Here is an 18,965-nt window from a genome sequence, read left to right as displayed (position 1 = left end):
TTTAATGCCCTGGAACACATAGCAGTATATATAAAGCTCTATATATGTGTTTAATGCTCCAGAACTCAATCAGGGTTTAATGTCCACAAAAGACATAGCAGTATAAATACACAGCCTGCTTCATATTTAATTCCCCACCAACACAAAGCCATATAAAGGCAGTGCAACCTTTATGTTTATTTACTAAGAGCACAAAGCAGTACAAAGAGCAATATAGTGCAAACCTTGGGATATATTTATCAAAGAGTGAAGTTAATAGTGAAGTTCCGCCACTAGAGTGAAATTCAGGGGTGAAAAATTCGTGAAACGCGAATTTTGACGCCAGTGACATTGGACGGCCATTAAAATCAATGGGTGTCCGTTAGTTGACACTGGCGTCAAAATTGGCACCAGCGGCGGAACTGTCGCCGGCTTCGGAAAAACCTTTAGCTGGCACATTTTTGCTGCAAATTCGTGAGTTTCTTCGCCAGCTGCAAAACACAAAAATTTGCCACAAATTTGCGCCTGTCTAATAAATTCGCCCATCACTAAATGGAAGCTTACAGTAATTATAGCACATTATAGAACATTTTATATGGGACAGGAGCATAAGAAGGGTATATCTATCCTGGCAATTTGTATTTAACATGTGGGATTGTAAAATACAACTTTCTATGAAAAACAAAAAAAGAGATTTCAATGGAGTGAACACTGGTAAAACATACAGTATTCTTCCTATTCAGCTTGTTATTGTGTGGCTTAATAAACTCTTAAACATTCAGTTAGGAATCAGTATGTTTTAATAATACAACATATTCAACATTATCAATATCTACACAATAGGGAGCCTATATGGAAGGACAAGAAGAGTTCTTTTATTGTAATAGATAAAGGTATAGGTATGGGACCTGTTATCCAGAATGCTTAGGACATGGAGTTTTACTTTGTCTACTAGAAAATCATGAAAAAAAATTATTGGACCCAATAAGCCGGTTTTGCTTACAAAAAGGTTTAATTATATCTTAGTTAGGATCAAGTACAAGGTAATGTTTTATTATTACAGAGAAAAAGTAAATCATTTTTAAAAATGTGGATTATTTGGCTAAAATGGAGTCTATGGGAGACATTCAGTAGTTCTGAATAACGGGTTTCTGGATAACAGATCCCATACCTGTATTTGTAACATTTATGGCAGTTAAGGTAAACTGATGAATGATTTCTCCACTTTGCAACTTTTTGTAACTATGAAGATCTCTTCCATCTCCCTAAAGAGAAAACCGCATGGATCGCATAAGATAGCGTTGCCAAATAAGCAAACACCTGCAAAAAAAGGAGAGAATTAAATGTTTAGACGTGACTCAAATCTTCAATAGACAATAATGTTTTTCAGACTCCTGTGCAATGAGATTGTGTTTCTCCATTCCAGATTTATTTCTAAGGAAAAATGTTTATGGGACAGAAATGGGAATTGGTTTGGGCTTCAACTACTGAAGGGGCCACTTGCAAGGAAAACATAGCTAAAAATACATCTAATAGCATATTACGTTATTTACAGCAGTTCTATACTTTAAGTATACTTTAAGTATAGCGGTAAATGCTACTTCCTGATTGGCTGCAATGGCTTAGCAGACCATTCAGTTTCACTGAAAGATTGTCTTGCATTAAATGGACAACTATTACCAAGAGAATTCTGATTTTCATTGGTGTGGAGTAATCCAACTTTTATATCCCCTTTAAATAAAAAAAAGGTTTTCCGCATTTCATACTTACCACGGCTGCAATGTTTTCTTTGTACATGGACCCTGTGTCTGTATAACCCATGTTCACAGTCGCATAAGCTTGTAACACAGACGCACTAAGGTAGAACATCGCAGCGATACAGTGATAAAATGCATCCTGGGAAAAAACATTGCATTGGACTTATTGAGAATGTGTAATGAAGATTTGTTTCACATTGAAGATCAGAGTCGAACTAGATCAAGAGACATGTGATAAGTTATACTTAAGAGAATGATCTGACTGCATTTCATTTACAGAAAATGACACTATAGATTGAATATTTATACCACATTCAATTGTCTATACTAGGCTACAAACATGCCAAAGGAACCCAATTCAGCAAACTACAGTCCTGAAATAATAGTTCATTATCTATACTAAATTAATGTAATTGCCAAAAGACAGGTCCCAAGTTCCTTTGTAGAATATGAATAACACTGTTGCACTCTAGGGTTGCCCCTAATCCTACTATTTCGGTCTGTGCACTGGTGATCCTGCCATGGTATTGCTAAACCTGTGGTGGAGCTTTAAACTGCTTGCTGTTCAACCCTAACTTCCTGCAGTATGTTCCTAGAGCAACTAAATGTATGGCTCCATCCTGGCACTGGCTAACCTTTATGTAGTGATTTTCCTAACCAAGTTTGATCTTTATATAAGCCTTACCTATCCTTGGCTCTGGACAAACATTTATTCTCAAGCATGAAGAGGATCCACTAGAAAGATCTAGACCAGGCCACACTATCAAAAGGATCTTTGCTTGTCACACATGAGCATCACTTATAGGACTGCCCTAAGATATTGCTACTTGTACCCAAGAGAAATACACACCCTACAGTTCCTCCTTATATTTGGGACCACACAATCAAAAATATCTCTTTACCTGTATTTAATGCTTAGTTGAAACCCCTGTTTCCTAAAAACCCTACTTTATAGAAAATCGTTGACACAATTAATGCATAATGGTTTTTACCTATAATTTTGCAGAATTCCAGTGGCATTGCATTGCTACTTCTACCTAACAAGGGAATACAGGCTCAGAACAATCCATAAGTAGACTATGCCAAAAGCATATATAACTCTGTATTTAAAAGGGTAGTTCACCTTTTAATTAACAATGATATTCTGAGACATTTTGCAGCTTGTTTTCTTTTTTTTTTAAATTATTTATCTTTTTTGTTTAGCAGCTCTCAAAATTTGAATGCCAGCAGCTGTCTGGTTGCAAAGGTGCAATTTATGGCAAGGGTAGGGCACCTGTGCATATTGGGCCTCCAGCCCCTGGACAGAAATATTCTGTGCATTAGCACTAAGGGGTGCTTTGTGAAAACAGGTGCAGAAAATTTGTGTTGCTCCACTGCCTGTTATACAGATTTATATATATGCCCACAGATAATCCATTAAGAATACAAACTGAATTCTTGATAAAGCATCTTAAAAGTGAAACTGTGCTCAGAAAGTAACTACTGATATGTACCCTAGGACTCATTGCAAAATATTGGCAGAAATCACCATGTTATTCATAATGCAGCATTTTCCCAAGAATTCAAGTATAATAATGGCTACCCCTAGCATAGTGTGCACCATCAAATTTATCAATGTGTGTTCAAATTGGTAAATCAAACAAGCAAATGTTATTTCCACAGTTCCCTAACATCCATGTTTCCTCTGCTTTGATCTTCTTTGACAGCAGCAGAACTAGCACATTGGCACTATGAGTTGTAAGGGGCTTGTATGGCACAAGAACCTTAAAACTGTGCACAATTTGTCTGTTATTATTAAATGCTATAGTGTTATCTTTTGCGATTGAATGACCCACAGCCATTTAAAGGACTATACTGTAATATGCTCCATTCATTCTTTTAGAGCGCTTGTGTTTTAAAGGAGAAGTAAAGCGGTGACTATACTTATTCAGATCTGACAAGGTTTCTGTGCCAGCCGAAGGCAGCTGCAGCAGGGAAGATCTTTGCCTTCAAATAAGCCCCAGTAGCTCCTTCTCTTCTATTCTACTGATTTACTGCACATGCTCTGTGCTGCTGTCAGTTACCTGAGTTTAGGGACCGACACACAAGATGCACTGAATTTATACAATATAAATGTCACAATACAAGGCTGGTACTGAATAGTTAATAATTATTGGTAGATAGCAGCTCAGCACAATTAGCATCAGAATTAATAATCAGACCTGTAGCATTAGTTTCTATGACAGGCAACCCTCTTTTTCTTCTTAATGATTTCTGACGACCCCTAAGCTTAGCTTCTCAACAGCTGCACAGAGCCCACTGAGCATGTGCGTGTCACTGACACTGCTAACAAAATCCAAGATCTAACAACTTTGAAGGCCTGGATTATTACTACTATAGAGATGCTGAACCTTTAGCCTGGTTCATTAAGTTCTATATATTGGGGATGCACCGAATCCAGGATTCGGTTCGGGATTCGGCCAGGATTCAGCCTTTTTAAGCAGGATTCGGATTCGGCCAAATCCTTCTGCTAGGCCGAACCGAATCCGAATCCTAATTTGCATATGTAAATTAGGGGCGGGGAAGGAAATAAGGTGAATTTTTGTCACAAAACAAGGAAGTAAAAAAATTTTCCCCTTCCCACCCCTAATTTGTATATGCAAATTAGGGTTCGGTCCGGATTCGGTACGGCAATCTTTCACAAAGGATTCGGGTGTTTGGCCGAATCCAAAAAAGTGGATTCGGTGCATCCCTACTATATATAACATATGACATTTATAGCCATTTTTAATTTTTAGGGTGTAGATGTATTTTAAGCGCTATATACTTATATATTAGTGGATGGAAGGATAGATTATAGTGTGTGTAAAGAAAGGAGACTAGAAAAATAAAGAAGTTGAGTGAATAGAGGACAAAAAAGAGAGAGGGTCAAAGTTTTTCTAGTGGGCCCCTGTAATCCTAGTTTGACACTGAACACAGCCCAAATCACACAGGAAGTAGCTGTTATTAAGAATTCTGCATTATGTAATTAATAGTAACATTGTACAAATCATATTTATTACACATTGCCCCAAAATTCAAAAATCTATATCAATGAAAATATGGTTTAATCTTGAGCACTTAGCATACCAGAGATATCCAGGTGGGTCTTTCTCCATGGGCTCCAATACAATATAGTATCATAAAAGCAGTCGTAAATACGAAGCAGCCAATAGACACAAACATAACCCATCCTTGCACTAATGGATAGTCATAAGGTAATGTAGTAGCAGCTACTAAAGTCCACACCAGGCCACCAAAGACCTATAAGAATTAAAACACATATAGAAAGTTAGTTTTCCAGTTAACTATCCATGAATATGCCATAAAGAAATGTAGAATGGTAAACATGAAAACACAATTTACCGTATAAGTCTTAATAAATGGAATGCAACACTATTTTCCAGCACAGTTGCATGTTAGGAAAGTTCAGTCTGAAGTGAGACATTAGACTCCCTCAATTCTTAACACAATTACCCCAAACTGTTCTCCCAAATGTATGTTGTTAAGTCTTCAACTTAATTTGCTCAGCATCGATCAGATGAGATGAGATTCCTCCCTCTCTTTCTGGGGAAGAAAAGTATCAACTGGGAGATTTAACCAAGATGGTGCAATTTTTTTAGGACATACTGGTTTGTTTCACCCTGCTGAAAGGAAAAAACTTCTCTACTGTTTTACTTTTATTGTCGTTATTATATAAAAAAGCACCCATTTCACAATATAATCGTGCCCTATTTGAAGCAGTGATGTATATAGGCTGGGGACACAATAAACTCCTCACTATCTATTTCACTGGTGGAAGATTGATTTCATTGAGTGTCTGCTCCAAAAGTTTTTTTCGGTTTATCCGCTCCCTGTGCTGAGGGCTCCGGGCGGTACACCTGGGCCTCTTCCTTTGTGTGGGGTGCCAAGGGTATGTGTGGGGGCCCCAAAGGCAACAACCCCAGTGGGCCCCGGGACCCCAGTACAATGCTGTGTCTGCACACAAACACATTGCTTTGGCCCAGGTACAGACAGATGTGGTGGATTTTGGTGCCGAAATGTAAGAATTAGCATTTTGCACCTAAATCTGCTGCGTCTGTCTGCACCCAGGCTGGCACAATGTATTCAAGTAAGCGCAGAGCGGCAGCAGATGAGCAGATTCTCGCCCTGAGTTTCTCCACAGGCCGGGTTCTACTACATTTGGCCCTAGCTTATAGGTGCATATGAATATCCAGAGCTGGAGCAGAACAGAGAAGCCAATGTGGGCTGACCTAAAGGAGAACTAAACCCTAAAAATGAATGAGGCTAAAAATTCCATATTTTATTTAATGAACTTATTGCACCAGCCTAAAGCTGCAGCTTGTCAATAGCAGCAATGATCCAGGACTTCAGACTTTTCACAGGGGGTCACCATCTTGGAAAGTGTCTGTGACACTCACATGCTCAGTTGGCTCTGAGCAGCTGTAGAGAAGCTAAGCTTAGGGGTCGTCACAAATTATCCAGCAGAAAATGAAGTTTGGCTGTAATAAATGCTGATGCTACAGGATTATTAAATTCTGATGCTAATTGCACTGGTGTCTGTGCTGCCATGTACTTATTATCTGTATTAATTACTAATCAGCCTTATATTGTGACATTTCTATTCTATGTGTACTGTATATTCTGAGTGGGTCCCTAAGCCCAGTAAGTGACAGCAGCACAGAGCATGTGCAGTGAATCAGCAGAAAAGCAGATGGGGAGCTACTGGGGCATCTTTGGAGACACAGATCTTTACTGCTAAAGGGCTGTGGTTGCTTTGGGCTGGTACAGAAGCCCAAAACATAATATAGAACATTTCAAGCTTTAGTTCTCCTTTAACTGTGACAAGTATACAAACAAGAATTTTGGCATTTCACATATTATTTTTTTATTAAAATTGTGTGTCTGGGTGGTTACATGTAAAATACATTTTCCTGTTGCGCTACATATTTAAGGGGAAATGAAATAAAAATTTCAAGCATTGTTTAAAATGGCCTTTTTGCGAATGTTTAGCACTGCTCGCAATGTAAAATCATTTGCTGGCAAATATTACATGCATGTGCATCATAGCTAAGCAAACGTTTAGCATTAACACCTGCTCTGGAGTTTCATTAAATATTTTGTCTGAAAAAAACATGTTGCAATTGTGAAATTTTATTACATACACTGTGAATGTTCAAAAAAGCCATTTGGTAGCAAAGTTTGCAATGAAGTAGTTGAGTCTGTAATCAGTGATAAAGGACGCAAACATGGTCGCTAACATTTGCAAGCGTCTTTGCATATGTTTTTTGCGCTAACAAAACATATTACATTCCCCCATTAGTCTATTAATGTACGCAGTTGCATGTGTAGCTGGTAACATTTACTAACATTCCTATTTTTTAAATTTTCCAAAATCGTGACATTTATCACTAAAAATTGTGGATTTTACTGATTACCCTAAACCATGAAAATATTTTAATTTATTAAGCTTAAACCATGAAAACTCGAATAAAAAACTTCACCATCTAAAAGCTTTTGCGGTCATATAGAAGCCAATGGGAGCTGTCCTTATCCAGTTTTAAAATCTTTCCTTAATTCAAGCTTTAGGAGGTTTTGAGGGTTTTCGGGGGGTTCACTAGTTAATGCAAGGTCCGGCATTACTATATAAATATGGGCGTGAGCTCAAGAAATCTGAAGATAAGTGCTGTAGAAATACTTTATCTTTTAGTATGTTATAGAATGGCTAATTCGAAGCAACTTTTCAATTGGTCTTCATTTTTTTTGTAGTTATTGAATTATTTACCTTCTGGTTCTTTCCAGCTTTCAAATGGGGCCACTGACCCCATCTAAAAACAAATGCTCTGTAAAGCTACAAATGTATTGTTATTGCTACTTTTTTTTGACTAATCTTTATATTCAGACCCTCTCCTTATTCATAGTTCAGTCTCTTAATCAAATCAATGCTGGGGTAATTTGAACCCTAGCAACCAGATGGCTGAAATTGCAAACTGGAGAGATGCTGAATAAAAAGCTAAATAACTAAAAAAAAACACAAATAATAAAAATAAAACCAATTGCAAATTGTCTCAGAATATAACTCTCTACATTATACTAAAGGTCAGTTTAAAGGGAAACAACCCCTTTATATACACTACAATCTGGGTTGTGTATAACATGGTGCAACATTTGCAACTGGTCTAATCACATATAGCAACCAATCAGCAGGTACAGTAGCATTAACTAGTCACCTGGTTGAAAGCAACTAGCATGGCATGTGAATCGCCACACCAGCCTATTTATTCTCCCAGAGAACGGCACTTTCTAATACGTTCTCTGTTAGACATAAATGTGCAAAAGGAATGATTGTGAAAATTGTTATGTATCAAACAGACGAGAATGATGGTTATCAGATTTCTTTATCGTATGAAACTATGTAGCCTGAATTGTTGTTTTATGCTGCATTGTTTCAAACAATAAATGAAAGGCGTCTTGCATCTGATAAGTATCATTCCTGCCTGTGACAGACATGAGATATTTTCACCTTCAGTTATTTTCGCCCAGGCATGAAATATGTTTGGTCAGGGGAAATAATGGTATGTAAGTGATCAGCTATTCTAGTGGCCAGCACTTTTGCCAGAATTTTGGCGTCCAAATTTATTAATGAGATAGGCCTGTAGGATAAGCATTCAATCAAGGGGGTCTTTCCCTGGTTTAGGGATCAAGACAATTAGTGACTCTCTCATAGAGGCTGGAAGATGTTCACCCTTAAGTACACCATTGAATAAATTTACTAGGAGTGGTGAAATTTTCTTGGAGTGTTTTTTGTACCATCTGTGCCCAGGGTTTTCCCAGTAGGAAAAGCCTTTATGGCTTCTTCCACCTCTTGTTGGGTCATTTAGAGCGCCAGTAAATTGGACGTGTGGATGTCAGATTTGGGGAGGTCTGAATTCTCTAGGTAGTCACAAATCTCATCTTGTTGACAGTTTAACTTTGAGGTGTATAGGTCTGAGAAGAAATTTGCAAACCTCTTATTTATATCCTGTGGTGTGGAGACAATATGCCCTCAGCCAAAGTCACTGCTGGGATGACTGTGCTTGTGGTACTGTCTTTGGATAGAAGTGCTAGTAATTTCCCGTTTTTATCCCCTTGTTCAAAAATACTGGCTCTTTGGTATAGAATATGCTTTTTTGTCATTTCTATTTGGGCAAGTAACAGGGACCTCTGACTATCCAGCCATTCCTTAAGATTTTGTTCAGTTAAGGGAGTGACATATGCGGATTCAGCTTCATTTGCTTTCTGGGATTTGGTTACCATGTCTGCAGCAAGACTTTTTGTTATTGCTTTAATATTATTAATAAATTCCCCTCTTATGTACGCTTTGAATGCGTCCCATGTTATGTCTGGGGAAACTTCTTTATGATTTATTTGTAGAAATGACTCTATGCTATTTTGGATGGGTTCATCCAGTTCTTCATGTTTTGCCCAGAAGGGGCTCAGCCGCCAGATCCTATCTGCAGGTTCAGAGGACAGCTGCAGGCTGAGGAGTATTTGTTTACTTCTTCACAGCCTAGGGCCATGTCAATTCTAGAGAAGTTATTGTGGGTTATTGAGTAACACGTATATTGTTTGACATACAGTATAGGTTTCGAGCTCTCCATAAGTCCACTAACTTAAATAGTGTAGTCCATTTAACAAAAGCTGTATTGTTAACTTTGGGGGGGGGGGGGGTGTAGCTTGTCTAGATCAGGGTTTGACACTGCATTAAAATTGCCCATTAGGATTAGCGTTATGAAGAGAGAGAACTTTTTCCATTACTTCATATAGGGGTCCATCTGAGAATAGTGGTGGGTTATAAATATTTATCACTGTGATTTTTTTCCCTAGTAGTGAACCATGTGGAATCACATATCTACCCAGTCTATCAGATATAACCTGTTCCATCACAAAAGGACAAGATTTACATATCAAAATAGATACCCCACGAGAATAATTAGAGTAGAGAGAGTGATACATTGAGCCTATCCAAGGTTTCATTAGTGTTAGTATTTTGCTACCAGTCAAATGAGTTTCTTGCAAAAGAATGAACTGGGTTTTAATTTTGTGGATAAAGTCGAAGACTTGTCTTCTCTTGATGATATTACCAAGACCCCTGACATTCCAGGACATAAATGTAACTGTAGCCATGTTGAGAAGAAGGTAAAATGTCTGTACTGTAATGTGGTAGAACCATTTTCCTGACGTAGCCTTGCTGGCATACTTTGAAATTCTTTATAATGACAACACAATAAACATAAAAAAGACCCTTTGCCCAACCTTTACCCTCCCTACCCACTCCATAACTTCAGTAGAGTGAGTTTTGTACCCAAAATGAACTTCCTATATAGTTGCAATACCATGTTATTCAAGTGTTCCAACAATATTTGTTCCCTGTCCCGAGGTTAGCCGTGACACATATTTCCAATGCGTCGCTCTATTCCATTTCCTTACAGGATCAAAGCAGTTTTTATGTCCATGTCCAGGATCGATCAGGTGTAGTCGTAACTTTGGGGTAGTCCAATCCTTAGTGGCCAGGATTGTATTAACTCAGTCCCTTCTTGGTGATCTGTGTGGCCTTGTTTCCAGCCAGGGGATGGCGTCCTCTGGTGAGGAGAAGAAGTGTGTTCCCATCTTCAGATATCCTTAGGCGAGCGGGGAAAACCATGGCTTATGGGATTTGCTTCTATCCTAATATTGCCTTTATTTCCATGAATTTAGCCCTTTGTTTCCTTACTTCAGTAGAGAAGTCAGGGTAAATCGACAGCCTTTGGTTTTCGTATATGAGCTTGCCTGCCTTTCTCCTCAGACAATGCAGCGTCTCTATCTCGGTAATTGAAAAGTCGCGCTATGAGTGGTCTTGATGGAGCTCCGGGGGGGTGGGGGTCTACCTGATATCCTGTGTGCCCTTTCAACTGTGAAAGATATTGAGAAAGCTGCTTGGCCAAGTTTATTAAGGAGCCATTGTTCCACAAATTTTTCAGCATTGGCCCCCTATGCTTTCTCTTGTAGGCCCAGTATCCGGATGTTGTTTCGCCAGAGGCGGTTTTCAAGGTCATCCAATTTTGATTCCAACTGGGCAATTTGTTTTTCAGCTGCAGTAATAGGGCCTGGAAATGGTGTTGTGGTGTCTTCCAGGTCACTGACCCTCCTTTCCACTTCCCCTGTTCTCTCTCTTAGGTTTTGTACGTCATGTTTTAATATTGTAAATAGGCCACGCCCCCACCTGGGGACATGTTTAGATCATATAGAGGGGGTTCAAATCAGAACCACATCAAAATACAGATACAGTCCTCTTCGAATAGAAAAATCAAACCTGTCCAGTTCATCAATACGTATATGCCTGATTTCTCAAACTGTGAAACCTGAGGAATTGCTTATTAAAGGAAACTATTTATTAAAGGAATTTTGTGTGCAATGCTTAAACACTTCTACTGATGTTACTATATGCAGCTGTAGCTCCCTGTCTGCACCCAGAAATGTTTTTGCATTTTTTTATTTTGTAATCTCCCCCTGGGTGTATGAGGCTTTTCCTATTTATAATCCCAATTCTAGAGACGTATTTGTGGACTTGCTGCTCCCTGTTTATACATGACAACAGCTACTGGTACTTCATTGTCTTTTTGCATTTCTGCCATACAACAGATCTGGCTACAATTTGGGCTGATTTACTAAAACTCGAATTAATCTCATTTTTCTCCTGAAAACAAATCCGACAAAACATCACAACAAAATTGAGCATCAATTTGTATCATACAATTGACATTTTGAAAACTTTCGCTGGGAAAGCTTGACTTTTTTCGATTATTGGACGAAAACCCGAAATTTTGGATTATTTTTGGATTATCCAGCGCAGATCAGGGACATCTTCATTGACTTCTACATGACCTTGACAGGTTTGAGATGGTGTATTTTTGGATTTGGATTTTTAGCGGCTTTCAGGTATAATAAATCTCTAAAAATGTTAGTTGTTATTTTTCCAACATAATATTCAAGTTTTCCCCTCTGAAAACTTCAACCAAATCGAGGTTTAATAAATGGGCCTCTTCTATATAAATCAGATAAAACCTAACTTTTATTTTAAAGCCCAAATAAAAACAATGTAAAACAAGAGGAACCAAAATATGTGTTCAAAATAATTCTGATGTGTTTTAGGTTATCGTTTTATTCTTTTAAAGCATGATTTCCTATTTCCCGCGCCTAAACTAAAAGCTATGTTAATTTCATTTGCATTTTAAAGAGATACTGACATCAGAAAGTCTTTATCAGGGTTATGGCATTTTGTTAAAGTCTGCTTTTTCACCTCCTGTATTAATCATTTGTTAATTACACTTGTTTTTTTATCACTTTGGCTTCTTCTTCTCTAGTACTAAATGGATAGTTCACCTTGTGTTATTCTTAGAAACTTTTTAATTGCAATCTGCATTTTTAATTTTTTTTTTTACAGTTTTTACATTATTTGACCTTTCTCTTCTGCCTCTTTTCAGCTTTCATTGACCCTGAAAATAAAAAAAGGAGATAATATGGCTTATTACCATACTCCTCTGCCCTTACATAAGGCTTGGGAGCCAATGAACAACCCAAATACAACCCAGTGGATCAAAAAGCCATGCTGAAAAAGTATTTTGATCAACATTTAAAAAGCAATCTATCAATAAATATGAATTCATATTAACAATTAGTTAAAACCTCATTTAGTGTATATCTATGCTGTAGGGGAGGAGAACAGTTATAAAGTTGATATTTTTAGCTGGTTTGCACTGAAGGAGAAAGTAGAATGGTGATTGTCTTTAAATGGCAATAAACACCACTTGCATCCCCCTAATAGAGCTTCCAATTGAAGCAGATTTAGATGTGTCTAAGCAATGTTTGTAATGAGGGGTATTTTTGGAAGAGCACATAGACTGAGCTGACCAAGGCTTTGAGTTATGTTAGCCCCATGGACATGACCTCTTTTGTCCAAGGTGCTGATCCATACATTTGAGATGCAGCACTCCATGTTAAAAAAAAACACTAAAAACAAAAATTGAAGACCAACTTCAAATTGACTATCATTGTCTACATCACACTAAAGTAAATATAAGGTGAACTACCCCTTTAGTATTAGAGAAAAAGAAGTGATTAAAACACAAGTGTAATTACCAAATGATTAATACAGAAAGTGAAATAGGACGACACTTTAACAGAATACCATAACCTCCATAAAAAGCTGTTTAAAAAGCACAATATTTTGGTCATCTTTCCTTCTTTTTTGTAATTATTTTATATATGTGGTAATGCATTGCTTTTGAATTGTTCTTGTTACAGCTTTTAGGGTGGAGACAATGAGAAACAAAACAAAAAAAACATCAGCAATCCTTTCAGATACCCATGACCCTAATTGCAGAGATGTTTCTGATGGGCAAGGCCTGGGTGTTGACTGCAATAAATACTCTTTGTTTGGTTTGGGGAGAGAAAACTAAGAAGTTTAAAAAGCTACAGAAAAAAGGCATGCTCAAATTATTTTCCCTATCTCTCACTATGGGGCACATTTATCAAGGGTCGAATTTCGAGGGTTAATAAACCCTCGATTTCGACCCTCGAAGTTAAATCCTTCTAATTCGAATATCGAATTAGAAGGATTTAGCGCAAATGCTTTGAATGATCGACGTAAAAATCCTTCGAATCAACGATTTTTATTTGATCAAAAAAATGTTAGAAAAGTGCTGGGGAAGGTCCACATAGGCTAACATTACACCGCGGTAGGTTTAAAGTGGCAAAGTATGTAGTCAAAGTATTTTTTAAAGAGACAGTACTTCGACTATCGAATGGTCGAATAGTCGAACGATTTTTACTTCGAATCGTTCGATTCGATCGAATTCGATATAATTTGACCCATTCGATGGTCGAAGTACCCAAAAAAATACTTCGAAATTCTAATTTTTTTTTCATTCGAATCCTTCACGCTAGCTTATTGAATCTGCCCCCAAGTATCTATGTTACTGTACTCTCACCATCACATAGTTAAACAACAGGCAAACATTCCCATTTAGAATTTCAAGACTATTCATCTATATGTTCATTGGTTTAAATTAAATGATTTCACCCGTGCTGTGGTCTGTACTGAGCATTGTGCCCATTTCCTGGTAAATGGGCTACTTTCTCCATGTTATTCCCTTGACATGGGCAGAGACAAATACCTGTCGTTTTCCCCAAACTGGCCTAGTAATAACCGACTCACTCACACCCATTTATTTTGTTGGAATCTTTTTTGGCCACAGCTTTATTGCACCAAACATAATTTAAACAATAGTTAACAGATATATCAGTAACAATTTATATTAACAACACTGTAAACCAGTGTCGGACTGGCCCACCTGGATACCAGGAAAACTCCCGGTGGGCCCAGGTGTCAGTGGGAACCTCCTGCTTCTAAACATTTGGCCTCTTTCATGGTCATTGTCTATTTCTATGAGAATAAAGAGGCTAAATAGATGGAAAAATAGATTATAGCATGTAAAGAAAAGAGAATAGGAGAATAGAGGTTGAGTGAGGAGAGGAAGAAAATAATACTTAGAGTGGGCCCCTGGTCTAAGAGTTTTTGGTGGCCCCTGGTGTCCCAGTCCGACACTGTTGTAAACATACAAATATGAACAGTGATGTACCATTAACTTATAATCCTCTGCAAGGCCCCTGGCAATGGACCCAATTAGGTGCATGCAATCGTACCAGCCACCAGCCGCTTGTGCCTTCTAGCATGATGGGTACGCAGGACTGCATGCTACCCTCAATACAACATACCCTCCCAGAGACCAACGCTCTTAGAGAGGAACACCACCAACCAAGTTCCATTAACCAACTTGGTACTTGGTAAAAACTCCAGCTTCTCAATTAACTCTCCCCATTGCCAGGGACCCGCCGCCCGGCTGTGACAACGGGCTATCCCCTCTAATCATATCCTGGTTAGTCAATCCAATACTCACCATTCCACGTCAACTTAACCTGTGCCCCACTAACCCAGGCCACAATTGTGACAACTAGCACAAAGGGTTAATACAAGGGAGGGAGGGTGGGACTCCTTTTTTCTTACCAAAATGAATGCCATCCTTAAAGGGGAAGGAAACCTAGGTGGCGCAAAAACCCTCCCCCCCCTCCTGTGTGTTTCCCACCCTCCCTCCTCCCCCCCTCCCGTGTGTTGCCCACCCTCACTCCTCCCCCCCTCTCGTGTGTTGCCCACCCTCCCTCCTCCCCCCTGACCTACCCGTCCTGCTGGGCAAATACCCCTAACTTGTTACTTACCCTTCTGTGCAGGTCCAGTCCAGGGAGTTCACAGACGACATCTTCTTCCATGCGATCTTCTTCCTGCTTTGAACGGCGCATGCGCAGTAGGAGCATTTCGCAGGTACGATCTAATGCGCATGCGCCAAAAGTACTTTGTGACTTTCGTAGATCCGTACCGGCGAAATGCTACTACTGCGCATGCGCCAAAACGCCGTTCAAAGCAGAAGGGTAAGTAACAAGTTAGGGGCATTTGCCCAGCAGGACGGGTAGGCCAGGGGGGAGGAGGGAGGGTGGGCAACACACGGGAGGGGGGAGGGTTTTTGCGCCACCTAGGTTTCCTTCCCCTTTAACAGTTAGTGCTATAAGTCCCCTTAAACTCCACCCCCCAACTACATCACTAAACCCACAACTAATCCCCTGCCAGGCAGCTTTGTTCGGCCCATGTCATGTATCCTTCTGACAGCATGCACTGTCGGGGTTTCACTTTCTGGGCTTTGGCCCTACAATGAGTATTTTTTCACTGCCTAAAATTTTTGCATAATTATTTGTACTCTCTCCAGTAGTATTGCAACTTGAACATTATCCCCATAAATACCTCTGCAAACTACAAGGAGATGCAATGACTAGTGAAGGGTGAATTTGGGGAGTTTCGTTTCGCCGAAAAATTCGCTGGAAATTTGCGAAACTGCAAAAAATTTGCGAAACGGCGTCCATTTTTTTTATGCCGGCTCAAATTCGCTGGCAAAAATGCGCTGGCTACCATTTCTTTTTATGCCGGAGAATTTTCACTGGCAAATTGTTGCGGCGGTTTGACAAATTTATTCGCCGGCGACGAATCATGGGAATTCACGGCAAATTCGCGCCCGGCGAATAAATTTGCCCATCACTAGCAATGGCAGAGAAGCCTGGTATCCAACAGAATATATAAAGCGATTACACTGTAGAAAATATTATTCTCTTGCAAGTCTAAGCTGCTCAAACAGTACTACCTTGGAATATATACAGTACAGGTATGGGACCTGTTATCCAGAATGCTTGGGACCTGAGGTTTTCCCAGATATCGGATCTTTCCATAATTTGGATCCTCATCCGTTAAGTCTATTACAAAATAATTAAAAGATTAAATAAACCCAATAGGCTGGTTTTGCCTCCAATAAGGATTAATTATATCTTAGTTTGGATCAAGTACAAGCTACAGTTTTATTATAACAGAGAAAAAGAAAATCATTTTTAAAAATCTGCATTATTTGATTATAATGGAGAATATGAGAGACAGCCTTTCCGTAATTCGGAGCTTTCTGGATAACGGGTTTCCGGATAACGGATCCCATACCTGTAAAACAGAAGGATTTAAAAGTTGCCTGTTCCAAAACTGCAAACAATCTCCAATTTACTCATGTTTGTTTTGCTTATCTGCACGGTGCTACTTTTTCCCCTACCCATTAAATATCATTATCTCTACAAAGTAAATATTCTTACTCGCTATGCCACTTATCCTTGTTGCTCTTGTTGCTTAAACAACAAATCTGAATGATTTGCTTTGCTCAACATCATCTTATTATTTTGCCCTAACAAAAACTTGAACTCTAGCAGTGGACAAACAAATATGGATGTCATAAGCATGGCCACTTTCTAATTTTAGTTTTTTAAATGTGGCAAAAACCCACTGCTAGTAACTTAAAGATCTATATTCCAATGTTTAAATCAGAAATCTGTCTGTGGCCTCAGAACCGGGTTCCCCAATATTCTATACTTGTTCCTTTGTTACTTTACATATATTCTGTATTTGGGAGACGGCATCCACGAGTCTCCATAAATTCCAGGCTGACACCTTTTCTCTTAGAGCCACTGCCTGGTCTTGCCACCAACTTCCCCTACTATTTCCTGCCTTAAATCTTTCCCTCTTGCTGCTTCACTAGAATGCCATCTGACCTACATTATGCACCTACAAACCTACGAGGCAATGCTTCAGCCACTGTAAATTGTACCACTCGTTGCCCGTATGTTTGTGTCTGTAAGTTACTCACCCAATTAGATTGTAGTTCTACAGGACCTCCTTCCTTAGTTTTTCCTTAGTTTTATTTTATATACAATTTCGATTCCTGCACTCTGTCCTTATGCAGTTTATAGCTGGTGCTATTGGCTCCTAAACGTGGAAGCATGGATGGAGACAGGGCCGGCCTTAGGCCTATTGGACCAATTGGGCCCAATAGGGCCCCGCACCACAGATAATATTTCCCTCAGCACATGATGCTGCCTGGCCTGCCCCCAACTTTGAGAGTCCAGCCCATCCCCAAATCCATAGGTCCAGCCCACCCCCAACTCTGATAAGCCAGCCTATCCCCCAACTCCATAGGTCTAGCCTGCCCCCAACTCTCATAGGCCCAGGTTTCCTCCAACCTTGATAGGCCCTGCCTGCCCCCAATCCAACCAAGCCTGCTCCCAAGCTGAATCGGCCCAGCCTGCCCCAAACTAATTGGCCCAGTCCACTCTCCTATTTCCTCCCTCTCTCTCTTACACTGTGTGCCCCTATTATGTGCCCATATTTCATCCCTCTCACTCTCTTACCTTGTCTGCCCCTTTCCTTTCTATTTTGTGCCTGTATGCCCTTATTTTCCTAAATACTTGGTGTGTCAGTAGCCAGCAACACTTTGTCTAGGGGCCCCGCCAACATTGTCCCAATTGGGCCCCACATTTGATAGGATCAGCCCTGGATGGAGACATGTCAGGCCTATACTGGTCTTTTGCCAAGCACCACCCATAAATTGCACAGTTTACAGAGTGTCCCCATTCTTTGTTAACTTGGTTTCATATTACTGGCCTTTGGCAGATTTCTGTTGATAAATGAGCTCTACACATCACAGTGTTATGTAAGGGAAATTCTAGGTAATGCCTCAAAGACAGGCAAATACGTTGGTTGAATATCACAGATACCTGACCTGTCAAGATAAATCACAGATTCTTTCTAGAGATTTGCCTATGGGGTTTATTTCAGCTTATGTTTTTCTAAAACCTGTCAAGTATTTGCAAATATTTTACACATCTTTATGCATGTGGAGCTCTGCCTATTCCATCCTTATTTCTCAGGATATACCAGCTATAAAAACTCCATTCCCAGACATATAATTTATTTTAATTAACTGGTTTAAAATATGTTGAACTCTTTTGAGATGAGTCAGTCCCATATTATTTTAAGTCACTCAATCAAATTAATCAGAGGAAACGTAGCCCAGAAGACCACCTGGAATCTACCAAGAAATATTTGGGATAGCCAGTGCTCCATCTGTAGATAAAGCTCATACAATACTCTGTGAACAATGCATCACTGCAAATTTATGAAATATTCACAAAAATATAGAGAGAGAGATCTCTTGATTGCACACAACCCTACTTCTACTTACAAATTCACATATCATGAGTACATCTGGAAAACTGCGGAGGGTTCCACAACCTGATGGTAAGGGGTTGCTGTAGACAGGCGCTGCTGTTCCTGATGACATTGCAGAATTTGTATCTTCTGTTATTTATTCTGAAGAGCTCTTCACAGAACACTTCCACCACCAGCAGCCTCCACACCAAATACAGAGCTGTTATGCTTTCTACAGAAAAATTAGAGACTCAGACTCATCACCCCACCTTTTTCTGAATGTAAATTCACACTCATCCAGACATAAAATAGATATTTTTGGTTGAGTGAAACATTGTCATCAAACTGCTCTGTCATTGTCCTAAAAAAAACTTTAGATGAGAAAAGACAGAGCTGCTTTGCAAAACATCCTCTACAATAAGACTACCCTCCCTCTGTATATATATACATTATTATGTCTATTCCTGAGTGTGTTTCTTTGTATAAACCCTGTATTGTGCTGCCTGTGCTCCATAATTGCCAAAGAATACAAGAAAAACAGGAGATGCTAAAACCTTTAAAATAAATTA

The 18,965-nt window shown here is 39.2% G+C and overlaps 1 protein-coding gene across 1 annotated transcript; it reads right to left on the bottom strand.

Moving 5' to 3' along the window:
* Positions 1 to 157: 157 nt before the first annotated feature.
* Positions 158 to 18,609, bottom strand: LOC108716637 (myelin and lymphocyte protein). Its single transcript, XM_018262914.2, has 4 exons — positions 18,431 to 18,609; positions 4,845 to 5,018; positions 1,750 to 1,875; positions 158 to 1,299 (listed from the first exon to the last, which is right to left on the bottom strand). The coding sequence occupies exons 1-4, from the start codon at positions 18,527 to 18,529 to the stop codon at positions 1,222 to 1,224; spliced, it is 477 nt and encodes a 158-aa protein (XP_018118403.1). The 5' UTR covers positions 18,530 to 18,609; the 3' UTR covers positions 158 to 1,221.
* Positions 18,610 to 18,965: the final 356 nt, after the last annotated feature.

The sequence above is a fragment of the Xenopus laevis genome, chromosome 5L, assembly GCF_017654675.1.
Source record: "Xenopus laevis strain J_2021 chromosome 5L, Xenopus_laevis_v10.1, whole genome shotgun sequence".
In the NCBI taxonomy this organism is placed as follows: Eukaryota; Metazoa; Chordata; class Amphibia; order Anura; family Pipidae; genus Xenopus; species Xenopus laevis.
Note: the sequence above shows the minus strand (reverse complement) of the source record. Positions and strands in the feature narration are given on the sequence as shown.

Coding starts and splice junctions, on each gene's coding strand:
- LOC108716637 (XM_018262914.2), bottom strand. CDS start 18,529: ATGTCATCAGGAACAGCAGCGCCTGTCTACAGCAACCCCTTACCATCA. Junction 1,876..4,844: donor GACCCACCTGGATATCTCTG/GTATGCTAAGTG, acceptor GTTTTTTCCCAG/GATGCATTTTATCACTGTAT. Junction 1,300..1,749: donor AAGAAAACATTGCAGCCGTG/GTAAGTATGAAA, acceptor CTTTTTTTGCAG/GTGTTTGCTTATTTGGCAAC.